Raw genomic sequence first — 13,350 nt, forward strand, 5'->3', positions numbered from 1 at the left:
AGTTACCATGTATGAGCAAGAGCTGGCAAAGGGCAAAGAGCAACGGGAAATTCAGCAGAAAGGTCCCTGGAGCCTGCACTCACCACACTAGAAGTGGGCAGGCAGGTTTCCCCAGGTTCAGACCTGCAAAGGAGAACCCGAGCAGTTACCCACTTGAGGAAAAGGAGCCCGAGAATGAGTGGCCTGCTCTGCTGACCTCAGTTGGTTTAGGAGAGCCCTTTCTCTTATCAGTCTTCAGGAGACAGCTTCCCAGGAGGGAAAAAAAAAGTATCCCACTAAAAGATATTTGAACCAACAGAGTTAATAATGTTACACAAGAAAGCAGGTGGGGAGAGGTAACAGAAAAGAAATAAGGAAAGCCACTCACTAGAAAACTGTTACACAGATGATATGCCTCTATGGAAAATGAAATTGATAATTAATCATATCACTATGAATTAAAATACCCATGCCACAATTGCTCTGGGTAAAAAGCAAGAGCTCAGTGCAAACGGGATTTCAAAGATGATGCCAGGTGTGGTCACACATGCCTGTAGTCCCAATACTTGGAAGGCAGAGACAGGAGCATTGCTGTAAGTTTGACGGCAGCCTGGGCTGCATACCAAGGCCTTGTCTCAAAAGAAGTGGAGGGTCGAGAGAGGAAAGAAGGAAAAAGAAAATCAAAGACTACACTGAGGATAGAGCATCACACAACACAGCAGAAGAAGACAGGCCCTCGGGAATGACATTGGTCACAAAGGAGCAGCCATTTGACAAAGAGATGGGGAGGGGGGCAGCTGAGGAGAACAAGGCAAGCAAGCAAGCAGACAGAACTGAAAGAATCAAGAAAAAGTCCAAGAGAAGATGTCCAGGAACTCATCCAGGGACCCCAGAGAGCTGAAAGGACTGGGCAGCTCTTCTGAACACTGGGTATAAGAGGGACAGGCAACATATGGAGGGAAGGGAATCAGATGGCTTTGTCTTCACACAGCTTGACCCTGACCATCACAGGTGTCACCCCTAAAGAACAAAACGTGACGCTATAGTGTGATATCCACCTAACTGGCAACCAGCCAGAAGTAGACAGAGGTGGTGCACCGACTGTCATGATGCCCCAAGTCAATTCTTGGGTTTAATTTTCAAGAAGCCTTGGAGCCTAAGAGCTCATGGGCCACTGATGTGTTTGAGTGGGTACACTGATATCTAGGCTTGGGCCTCAAACTACAGCCAAGCCTGTGAGCTTTCGCTCATGGGTGGTGGCCAAGGCTCCATACCCCGTATGCCCAAGCTCACCAGCGTTTTGCAGAAACAATCAACCTCTGACATTGCTTTTCACTGGACACATGCTCAGGACCTTGGTAATGCTAGGTACTTCTGAGTGGACCAAAGGCTCAAGAAAGGAGAGCTACTTCTACTCCCTCTGCTCTGGTACCTCTGACCTGCTCGCCATGTCATTAAACACTGCAGGCAGGCAGGATAGGAAAGGCTCTTAGGATCTGGAAGCCCCTGTCATCTCATGTCCTTTCACCCTTTCTCAACAAGAGCAGAGAATTGCTGCCAATGCCAGGTGGCACGCAGGAGAAGCGAGGAACCATGGGCTCAATGCTCTCTGTGTCACACAAAGGAACACTGAAAGTCTAACAGGGAGCTTTCAAACAAAAGCTATAAACAGACTTGGGATCATAGTTCCAAAATTTCATTTAAAAGGAAATTTACTCACTCCAACAGTCTCCTGTTTGGCTATCACAGCTATAATTGGCCTCAATGCTCAGTGCTTCATTTTCTAAGGTCTTTTAAAGGCCTACTGATGTAGAAAGTAATGTTATCAACTAGTGGAAACCCCCAAAGGGAATCCAGACCAGTTTGTATTTGAGGCTACTAAATAAATAAGAACGATCTCTACCTTCAAGAAAATGTTTTAAAACCAAATAAATATCTTGCCTCTATTATTTCGCCTGTCCTGCTGGATCTACTGCTGGTGGCATCTGTATTGAACATTTAAGCTTAGCACACTCGCAGACAACAATCTAAAGGCCAGTAGATTTTGCTCTAGTCCAAGGAAGCAAACATCAAATTTATCTGTCCATTTTAACTAGTCAGTTCATGTTCAGAGCCATTTTGTGGAGCTCTCCTGCTATACCTCAGAAAAATGGTACCCTAGTTGCTTCCTAAAGGACTTTCCAAGAGGAGTCACTGAAAAGAGATGTTGTGAGAAGCATCCCCAGCTAGCAGACACGTAACTCTCTGAAGCCATGATGTTTTGCTGCGCTGCTGTGCGTATAGTCAGAGCTTCTGGAAGCCTCAGAGTAGGACCACAGCCGGTCTGCAGCTCCCACTCATACCCATGCAAAGGTGAAGCTTGGTGTGAGCAGATGCAACTCAGCTCATGAGTGTGGAAACACAGGCTGAATGTCTGTCAGTCAGCTGAACCCCCTGCTACATGAACCATCTGGTAACTGTAAACACTTCAAGAATATCTAGAAGCTTCTCTTTCTAGACTTCCACCTCTACCCTAAGATTTCTATAGGGATTTTCATTTGCCAACAGAAGACAGTTATTCCCAACAGTCCCACAGAGAAGACTGGGTCCTAGCAAGATGCTAGTGCCCATAAATTGGCCCAAGACAGTGAAAGTGGATTAAGAAATAGAATCCATTGGGGTGTTGAATTGGGACTCACTGTGGTAATTCCAGCCACATGACCCAGGATGGGGACCAGTCACCAGGCGGGGTCACGTTGTGGTTGGAGTCCAGGGCTGCTGGGCTGCAGTCTTCCTGGGCCTCCTGTTCCTTGACTTCCAAGGCTTTGAGTACCACTGAGGAGGGTGCGCTCTTCAGTATGGCAACGGCCTCTGTCCGGCTGACCTCTGTGAGCTCAATCCCATTCACATTCAATAAAATGTCACCTGAGGCCAGAGAAGCAAAAGCAACCTCACTGAGTGCAAATGGGATTCTGCTCCGTGTGACAGGACAGCGGCTGACCGGGCACAGGGGCAGGGTGAGGAGAGGCGCATATCTTCAGCTCATAGAGACACGAGACTGGGTCCCCTTTAGCAGATGGTAGAGCATGTGGGAATGGCTTGTTGGGAGTCTCTAACAATGGCCTAGTGACGTTCATCTGTTGCCTGACTTAAATAGCTTCCTTGACTACTTAACCAAAGACAAGCTGCAATCTCACTCTTTTAGTTTCCTAGTTTCTTGAGCACACAATGAGAGCAGTTGGCATAAGGCTCCAGTGCCCGCAGAGAGCCTGCTATGTACAAACAGGGACCGAAGCAGGAGTTAGTGTCTGGCACAGGAGCCCAGGGCAGATAAAGAATGGCCCTGAACCTGAGCTTTCACAGAGGTGTATAGTTATCATTTCTAGTCAAGACATCTCTGTGTGTCGCATTAGCTAAGCACCTACTCTGTGCAAAACTGCTTCTATATGTGACATGCTACAATGTCACTTCTTGTCAGAGCTTATTCTTCACCCCGGGTGCTTGCTGAGCAGCAGGAGAATTTAAGATGGATCTCCCTGCCCTCGATGGCTTGTCTTTCAACTATCTCTCGGGTTTTTGTTGTTGTTGTTATTTGTTTTTTTGTCTTGCTTCTTATATATCATCTTTTTTCACACAGAATAATTGTAGTCAGGAGGAAAATGACAAGGGGTATCCTCAAATGCTTGCTGACTTAAGACAAAAGAAAAAAGAAAAAAAAAAACCACCTTTGATTGTCTGCCTAAATCCTATATATACTATGCCACACTCAAGTGCATGTATTTGAGAGACTTTTTTCTGTCTTAAATCTGAGCCCTTCAAAAGCACAACTGTTCCTTTACCTAGGTGACCTCTTCATGTGCTTGAACAGCGTTATTGAGAACACGTACTCACAAGGTAAACTGGGTACTTTCCTTTATGTAGAGGAGCCCAGAACATGAGTGGCTAAGAGAGGTCCATTTCTCACCAAGGAACAAAGTCCCACTAATGATATTTAACTATACCATTGAATCAAGATCTCTCAATAGATTCACCCCATTTAGCCCCACCAAATGGTACAATCCACAGAATCCTTAGGGCTGTTAGATTGCGTGGAACTAAATTGTGCCTTAGCGGCACCTTGTTCATGGGTGTAGTGGCTGTCTGCTCAGCCTGGAAAGTCCAGGGACTCTAGCTTCCCTAGCAAAGCTGCCTCATGCCTACTTCCATGCACTAAGAGGGGTGAGCCTAGACTACTGCTACACTCGTGCTCATCCTGCTCAAAGGGACACAGCAGTCATGGCCAGTTCCCTCTGACATGCTCTCCTTGACTCTGGGAGAGCAATTAAGGAACTCAACAGCGAGCTCCTAGCTCCGCCCCAGGCTCTGCCACCCCAGCGCCTTTATTCTCTTGAGTTTGTACCTGTTTTTATTCTCCCGTCTCTGCTTATGACTCCGCCGGGTTCAACACTGATGACATAGATGGGCAAGTCCCATTCCCTGTGGGATGCTCCCCCTCCGACGGTCATGCCGAGAGACTCGCTGGGGTCTTTCCAGACACTTACAACCTTCTCATGACAGGTGGCTGCAGGCTGAAGGCACAGACACAAAGAACATGGCACATACACTCACACGGCCTCTCTGAGAGTGCGCACGTTTTCCCATTCGCATCAAGAGAGTTACAGCACCTCAAATTCCAGCATCACAAATACAGCATCGCAAATTCCAAGGCTTGACTCCGAGAAGTTTACATTGCAGAACGGAATACTAACCGTACAGAGGCAACAGCCTGGGGACCATGGTAGAAATCTGGATCTTATAAATTTGGACTGGATCTCAAATCTCTCAAGGAAGTCAGCCATTTCTGACAACAGTAGGCCAACTTCTCAGAACACTCACTGTACATGAATATCAGTATGTCTTTCATATTTAAAATCATATTGATTAATGGAATGTGTGGAAGTTTGAGGGGCACATGCTAGAACATACATATGGAGGTCAGAGGACAACTTACAGAAGCTGGCTCTCTGACTCCACCCTGTGAGTCCCAGGGATCAAACCCATTCTGGTAGGCTTGACAGCAAGCGCCTTTACCCACTGAGCAATTTTGCCAGCCTGGCAAAAGCTTGTCTAGGTTTAAAATTTTTCTTACATCATGGACCTCGGGTGATGGCTTGTTGGCTGTAGTGCTTCCTGCACAGGTCTGAGGACCACTGTTCAGATCTTGTAGCACTCATAGAAAAGCTAACCATATAAAATGGTGGCTCATGTGTAATCCAGAGTTCAGAGATCCAACGGAGAGAGATGGCTAGTTAAGACTCGGCAATTAGGCAAGCTCAGCTTTGGCGTGAAGCAATCTCAGTAAATAGGATAGAGAGCAACCAAGAAAAATACCTGATGTCATGCTCTGCCTTCTACATGCACACGCTCACACATGCGCATGCATTCACGTGTCTGTAAATACACATATGCACGTGCATGCAAACCATACACAGATGCAAAAATTTGGCCTATCTTATACATCTTCCCTATTTTTGGTGCATTCCAAACAGCTGAACCAAGTAGCTGAGCACCAGGACTGCACTTGTCCTTTGTCTCTGATGGTCTTCTGCCTTCCCCACCAGTGGGAGAGAGAGCATGAGAGAGAGAGAGACAGACAGATGGCCTCTTTACTTAAATAAATAAAGCCTCTCTGTGGTATAGGTCATTTATATGTCTAATGAATGAAAATATAACACATTCTACTTAATTCAGCTGGTTAGATACAAACTTCAGGTAAGATTAAAAAAAAAAAAAACTCCCATGTAGTTTGACATTAATGAATACTGTCAGATAATTTTAAAACACTAACAGTAGTTATTGGGAAGAAGGTACCAGGAAGTCCTTATCTATAAAACTATTTAGCAGGGTATACTTGATCTATCTAGATTGCTTCCCATACATGAACATGAAACTTAAGGATTTATTTAGATGTAACTGGCTGGAGTTTTTGAATAAAGGTGCTCTTGGGCTCCTGACTATAAAGCAGAGTTGTTTTCTGTGAACATTACTTTAAAAACTCAACCTATGGCCTGATATGGAAAGAAAAATATATCCATTCATTCCATCATCTCTGTTTCCAAAACAGGCTGCATATAAGGGCTTTTGGTTGTTTTTAAAAATTGATTTCTTTCTCTATGTGCATGGATATTTTGCCTACTACAGGTATATGCACCACCAGGTGTGAGCAGTGCCCTCAGACACAGAAGAAAGCATCAGATGCCCTGGAAGTAGAGTCATAGAGAGTTGTGAGCTGCCTTGTGGGTACTGGGTACAACTGGAGGGGGTCTTTTGCAAGAGGACCAAATGTCCTCAATCGCTGAGCCCCATTCTAGCCCTGTTTGTTTTTAGTAACAAGCGCCACAATGGCCTGTGCTATCAGGGAAAGAGGCTACTGGAAGCTGTTTGTCATCATGACAGAATGCAAAACCAAGGTCGAAAGGACTCTTGATCTGTATTGGACGATGTGTTGCTTAGACACCATCTAAATGAAGTATAGACTGGCATCTAATAGAAGCCACAGACAAGAAGAAACTGGGCTGAGTCTCCTGGAGCCACCAAGATGGCTCAGTAGGCAAAAGAGCTTGCCACCAAGCCTGCTGATCTTAGTTTAAGCCCTGGGACCAATATGGTGGGAGGGAGGAAGGAACCAATTGCCACAAGTTATCCTCTGACCTCTACACATACACCATAGCATATGTGCATCTACATGCATACACACCTAGACCTATAAAATAAATGAATAACTTAATGTATTTTTCTTTATTTTCTGGATTTGAATGCCATAAGACAAGACATGTGCTCCTGGCTTGTCTAAGGCCCTGCTCCCCTAATGTTCCATGGGCTTCAAGTATGAGAAGTGTCTTCCTAGTCTTCCGTACAAACACAAACATTAAAAATAGCAGGAGGTGGGAATAGCAAGAGAATCATAATTTCCAGGCAGGTTGGGAAACCGAAAAAAAAAAACAAATCAAGCAAATTGCTTGTCACCTCTGAAAGCAGCGAATGGAAAACAGTCCTTCTGTAGAAGGATTCTTGGTAAAGAATTATGACATGCATTTGGCTTACACTAGAAAGCAGGTCTCTTAGAAGGCTTGCAAGCTGGAGTTAAACACTGCCCAGCGCCTTCCTCCTCACGCCTGCTTGGATGGGAGACACCTGTCACCTTCTAAGTATGAAGACGGGACTTTGGCCTTTTAGTTTCATGAGTAGTGTTTCTTGAAACGACAAAGTCCAGAGATAGCCCTTAGACACATTAAAGTATACAGCTTTCCCAAGAAGTAGCTCCTTGCAGGAGCTGCTGACATGCCTGGCTGGCCCTCACCTTAGAAGCTGTGTTCCTCTCTCCTGGGCCTGGGGATTGCTGGCCATTGCTGATCCAGCCAGCTTCTTGAAAGATGTCTGGGCTGGACTGTCGAACCTGGCGGGACACGACGAGATGGACGCGTCTTTCACTGGCCTAGACAAGAGGACATTAAATTAGCCACGTGCACAGGGCCTTACCAAGATAGCACTTTCGTTTTGACTTTTATTTAATGGAAAGTCAAGTCCCTAAATTTCTTTTCTTATGAGGCATTGGAGACTGAGCTCAGGGCCTTTGTGGAGGCTAGGTTAGCACCCCCTGACCCTCTAGATTTTTTCTTTTTTTTAAAACTGTGGTCAAAGATGGAAGGACATATTTTTAAAAGCCTTGTCTTTAATTATGCATATGTGTGCATGTCTATGGTATGTGCACAGGCGTGCAGGTGTCCTCAGAGGCCAGCAGAGCGTACTGGATTTCTCTGAAGCTGGTGTACAGATAGTTGTGAGTCACCAAGTGTGGCTGCTGGGAACTGAACTCGGGTCCTCTGCAAACACAGTGTACATTCTTAATCACCGAGCCATCTCTGCCATCCAGAAAACTCTAGATTTTTCATGCCAGCGCCCAGCTTGCACTTTTGGCAGAAAGGTCTGACTCAGACAAGTCTCTGAAGAGGCACCATGAGATCTTGCTGATGTGTGTTTCATGACAAGCCCAGCTGCAGGCTGAAAGGCTTTCTGAAAGTTTTCCCTTGCTCTATTGTAAGGTGCATGGTGTGAAGAAGTCCACATCATGCAGTCGTGCCAGATAGAAGGTCAGCAGTGAACAGAGGGAAGCAAGGTGAGAGGCAGGAACTCTGACACTGCAGAAATGGGGATGCTGTGACTACCACTAATTCTGATCCCTATGCACGGGGACAGGTACTTGGGCAGAAGATTTGGAATAACAAATGTATTGCTTATTGGAAAGGTTCATTCCCCATGGTAAATTACTGATTAGCTGTCTGCCATGGATCGATTTCCTGTATCTCTGATTGCAAGTGTCAGAACCTGGATTCTTATCAGTCCTCAAGCTGTCAGATCTGCAGGGGAGACAGGCCAGACCCTGGGTCTGCGGGTGTCATAGAAACAAGGTTGATTCCCCAAATGAAAATGACTACTGGATCCTCCCACCACTTCAGTGAGAAGTGCAAAAGAGAGGCACAGCTCCATTTGGTTAGAAAGGCACCCGGGGGAAGCCAGGTTCAGACACCAGGAAGATGAGGGAATATAAGGTCTGGTAGCTCCTCTCCTCGTTTCAGTTCCTGACCGCTCATCACAGCAGAGACAGACACTGATATATGCACACGCTGCCCTTCCTGGGTATGGTTCCAGGGCCACAGAGAAATCGGGTCACAACAAAGGGCCCGTACTGTATATGTCCATTAGCTAAGGCAGTAGCAGCTGTCTGATGCTTACCTTTTGCTGACAATGGTTTGAATGTATGTGTCCCCCATGGGTGGAAATTTTAACCCCCAAGGTGATGGTATTACCAGGAGGGTTTTTGACTCCGTCCCCATGAATGGGATCCCTTACAACAGAGCGCTCAGCACATGAGGATACAAGAAGATATAAGAAAGTCATTTGGGGGTGGAGGTGGTTCAGTGGGTGAAGGGCCTGCTGCACAAGCATGGAGGACCCGAGTTCAGACCCCCAGAACCCATGTGAAGATGGGGGAGGCAGCAAGAGCCTGTAATCCTAGTGTTCTATGAGATGGGAGGCAGAGACAGGGGAATCCCCACAAGCTCTCTGGTGCATGCTTTAGCAAACGACTAAAAACTTTCAGACAAAGTGGATGGTGAGGACTGAGTCTCCAGGCTGCCCTCTGTACTCCCCAAGTCTCCCGTGGCATGTGCTCGCCCACGCTCACTCATATGAATGCATGCACGAACAGATACATGCAGACACCACGCACACAAAGATGTAAACGGGAGGGGGGCATTTCCAGATAGGGAACCTGCCTGCGTTTTCTCAGAACTCAAAGAAACCCATTTCTGTTGCTCACATGAATAAGTCACTCCCTTTAGAGGACTTTGTTTCTAAAGCAGTCCACAGAGACTAGGACACCACTTCTCTCACCGTCCTCTCTAGGGCACATAACTCCCTCTGCACCCCCACCCCAGGAACTTTTCCCCCCACTCAGGAACTAGGACCTTAAGTACTAAGAGCTCTGCCAATGCACTTGGTTTAGCACCGAGCAGCCCAAACATTCCTTACACTGATATCTCTATTCAAGGGTCTCTTGAAACTCAGAGGTCATCAGGTGGGTGGTTATAGCTTTTAGTACACTTGTTGGGATGGAGTAAGAATGTGATAAATCTGGGGAGAGCTGGCTCCGAGGTTAAGAGCACTGACTGCTCTTCCGAAGGCCCTGAGTTCAATTTCCAGCAACCACATGGTGGCTCACAACCATCCGTAATGAGATCTGACGCCCTCTTATGGTGTGTCTGAAGACAGCTACAGTGTACTTACATTAAAGAAATAAATCTTTTTTTTTTTTTTTAAAGTGATAAATCTCGCAATGGACGGCTAGCTCGGGGAACTGTTCATTCCATGCCCATCTAGGAAATGCAACTGAATGGCCCAACAGAGGAAGCCTGAGCTTCATGCACAGCCCTAACTTACGAGTCAGTGCTTGCATGCTCTTCCTTTGCTAGCCTATCTTGAATTCCCTGGAATCCCTTATGCGTTAGAACAGCACAGAGCTCAGGTAACAAACACATCAAGGAGAAAGCTAACACAGAGATAGATCTAGGGCCTCACCAACAGTTCAGTTTCTGGAAGAGAGTGCTGTAACAATGTATCGCCTCCCCTGGATTGCAAGCCTCACTTACGCTAAGAGGTTATCTTCAAGAACTCTCCCAAGTAAAAACTCACCGGGAGATAAGTAGCAATAAACTTTCAGGTCAAAACCTCAATCGCTGAGCCCAGTCTGCTGCTCTCTTATCTTTGGGGAAACTCCGGGATTGAGAAGGCTGCTGGCAGTGCTTTTTTGCTCTGGGCTAGAATTGCTTCTCTTGGACAGTGAGCAGAGCCCGCTCTGAGCAACACCTTATCAGAAACGTGGACGCTGGAGGATCCCACATGGCTCAACTCGCCAGGCAAAAGTCCAAATTGCCAAGCTGTTTAATTCACTTTGTTTGAGCACACATTTCTCACTGGGCTCCCAAATGCTGGCTCGACAATGAAGCGTTGGCAGGATTGACACCCAGATTGGAAACACGGGTATCAATTTCCTTTGCAAATAAGTTCTCTGCAAATAAGGCTGGGTCTGTGGCTCTTACCAGCCACCTTGTTAACTGTTCACAGGAAGGCTATTCTGTGTACTTTCTCTTCATAGCCCTCGAGATACGAAGTAGGCTCACGTGTTTGTCCTGGCACTAACTCTCAGGAGCAGCTGCAGGCAGGCTTGAGAAACAACAGTCCCGGGCACGAGAGTCTCTCTTTCCACCCGTGTGACTGTGATATGTGAAAGGGGAGACAAGGTAGAGGCACAGAAGGGGTGAAGGTAAGAGTGCTTCTTTGTTTCATGCCCATAGTTACGCAGGAAACTGTGCACTGCAGAGTTGTTGTTTTAATGGGAAACAGTGGCTAGGAGGGCAATGATATTACAGGCAGAGCAAAAGTTGCTGGAGGACCAGTATATGGCAGTCCAACCCTCTCATCCAGCCAAGGAATTACCCTAACTGTAAGGAAAACTGAAATTGAGTAAGTCATTTGTGTTGCTTTGGGGGCACAGACACGGACAAACACCTGCATATTCACACTATATGCTTAAATTATTACTATTGTTATTGCTATTATTTATTTTGAGACGGAGTCTCGCTATGTAGCCCTGACTGGCCTGAAACTCACTCTCTGCTGCCTCAGCCTCCTGTGGCCCGAGTGAGCACTTAGCCAGCTTCTGTGGGTTCACCTGCTGTCTTCCTTGTACTGGCTCTGCAGACTTTCAAGTTCAGGGGTCTCCATCTCCTCCACCATGCTGCAGTGTTATTCTCTACAAACACATGAAATGGGGCAAGGGAACCAAACTGACTGCTGGGTGTCACGATTGTGCTCTGTGGGACAGACCCTCAACACAGTCTAGGTCTGCAAAAGAGGCGTATTTGAAAGGGCAGTCCCTTGACACAGGCGGAGAAGGGCTAAAGTAGAACCAACAGAGTCAGTTTTTAGGAGAGATGCTTTCTGCTCAGCCACTCTTAAGACTTTTCCTGGATCATCGTCAGCTCCCCTTTAAGAAGAGGATGTAGCTCACGTGGAGAACCTAACATCTTTCTGTTTCAGTCTCCTAAGTGCTGGGATTATAAACATATGCCACCATGCCCCACTCAACGATTTCTACAAAACCAAATAAAACAGAACAAAGATCCAAATTCATGGGGCTTGAAGCATGGATCCTTAGTGAGAGTGCCCAAAAGTCTGAATATCACCTTCAGGACCCACATGATGGACAGAGAGAAGTGACCTCTCCTACAAATTGTCACCTGACCCTGACTGCACATTTGTACATGTGTTTTTGCACACGCACACCAAACAAAATGAATATAATTAAAAATTGCTTCTTAACGAAATTCATCCTATGCATCTAACTCTTTAAAAATCCCCAGAAAGAAGCAGCAGTCTAGCATCAACTGATCTTCAACGGACACTTGTGGGACGGGTGTTTCTACACTGCTCGGTGATCTCATTTCTTCAACATTTAAATATCATTCTTGCTTCATCCAGCACATGCTACCAAAGCCCTGGGCACTGTGGTGCCCTGCTTGCATCCATGCAGAAGGTCACAGATATGTAAGAGCCGCCAGACATCATCAAACCTACATTTTTCTCTGTGGGTCCTGCTTCAATTCAACAACAACATACTGTCATTCTGTCAATCAACTCATGTGTCCGTGCTCCCCAAAACAGGGAGCTGAACTTTCCTAAGTAGTATGTGGCAAGTTAAATATAGCCCTAATTAAAAAGCCAGTCTTTACATTGAACTTCAGTCAATTCTAGCCATGTCTTGTAAGACAGGGCCAAAACATTGCCTACCGAGACAACCATCTTTAAAGATGGCTCAATTCCATCTCGCTTTTGTCTTTTCTGGGGCAGCTGTTCCTACTCTTCACCATCGGTGCTTGCAATGCGAGCACTGGCCCCACTCTAATGATGCTGAGTCTGGCTGGGGTGTAGAGTTGGACCAAGACAATAAATTCTAGTCTAGCCATCTTAGTGGAGTCTTCTTGCTAGATGGACTAACAGCACAGAGGGCATCAGGATAGTCTCGTCTTGTTATTTCATGCAAAGGCTACTGTCTCTGTGTTCTACAGGGCCAAGAGGTACAGACATCTGTTTCATTATTAACAATTCATTAGAAGGTGACAGAAAAGTTGTCAGGCCTTCACAACAGCACAGCCTGTCTCTGAAACCATACAGTGGAACAGAGACCCTCCTTGGCAGTGCAGACATTAGAACCAACTGCTAAGCCAGAAACATGCCAAGGTCACAGTCATCCTTGTTGACTCTACAGATACAACAAACCAAGTAACAAGGTCAGGAACAAAGCTCTTATCCTTGCCCTCCCCTCTTGGGAGTAAAAGAACTTCTCAGGGGAAATTATTTCCACCGAGCCAAGAACTGCAGGCTTTGGGAATATAAGTCTAGAATAAGCTAATAGGGTTTGGGAAGTTGATGTATGAACTTGGTGTAAACCTAGAATTTGCCCATCTCTGAGGTTTTAGTACTAAGCACTGCCTAGTATGTTATTTTTAAAAAAAATCATGCCTCTCTTCTAGAGAGTAGACCCTCTTCCATGAGTTAAACAGCATCAGAGACCCAGTCACAGAAACAGGAAATTGAGGAGCTGTGAGGAAAGGTGGTAAGAAGGAAAGAGCCGGAAAGGAGAATTAGATCCGACACTTGCTCTGTTTTCCTTAGTAGTCTATAACTCCACATACAGCGTCATCATCGCAGCAGCGCATTACATTGTAGAAATAAGAGACTGAGCGATGAAGGAAATATGGCCATGCCGACGTCAGTGACACACTCAATGTAAGA

At 46.0% G+C, this 13,350-nt stretch overlaps 1 protein-coding gene across 16 annotated transcripts in view; it reads right to left on the minus strand.

The window, feature by feature from the left end:
- The window catches only part of Lnx1 (ligand of numb-protein X 1), a 110,597-nt gene that overhangs the window by 10,933 nt on the left and 86,314 nt on the right, over nucleotides 1-13,350 (minus strand). For 11 of the 16 annotated variants that reach the window (NM_001359074.1, NM_010727.4, NM_001159578.1 and 8 more), the window contains 3 exons: nucleotides 7,298-7,432; nucleotides 4,358-4,526; nucleotides 2,658-2,883 (listed from right to left, as the gene is read on the minus strand). In NM_001359074.1, coding sequence (NP_001346003.1) covers nucleotides 2,658-2,883; nucleotides 4,358-4,526; nucleotides 7,298-7,432 — 530 coding nt within the window. Of the gene's footprint in view, nucleotides 1-2,657; nucleotides 2,884-4,357; nucleotides 5,547-7,297; nucleotides 7,433-13,350 lie in introns of all 16 variants that reach the window. The other 5 variants (XR_003955587.1, XR_003955589.1, XR_001784629.2 and 2 more) reach the window with 3 other exon arrangements.

Source organism: Mus musculus, chromosome 5 (assembly GCF_000001635.26).
Source record: "Mus musculus strain C57BL/6J chromosome 5, GRCm38.p6 C57BL/6J".
Classification (NCBI taxonomy): Eukaryota; Metazoa; Chordata; class Mammalia; order Rodentia; family Muridae; genus Mus; species Mus musculus.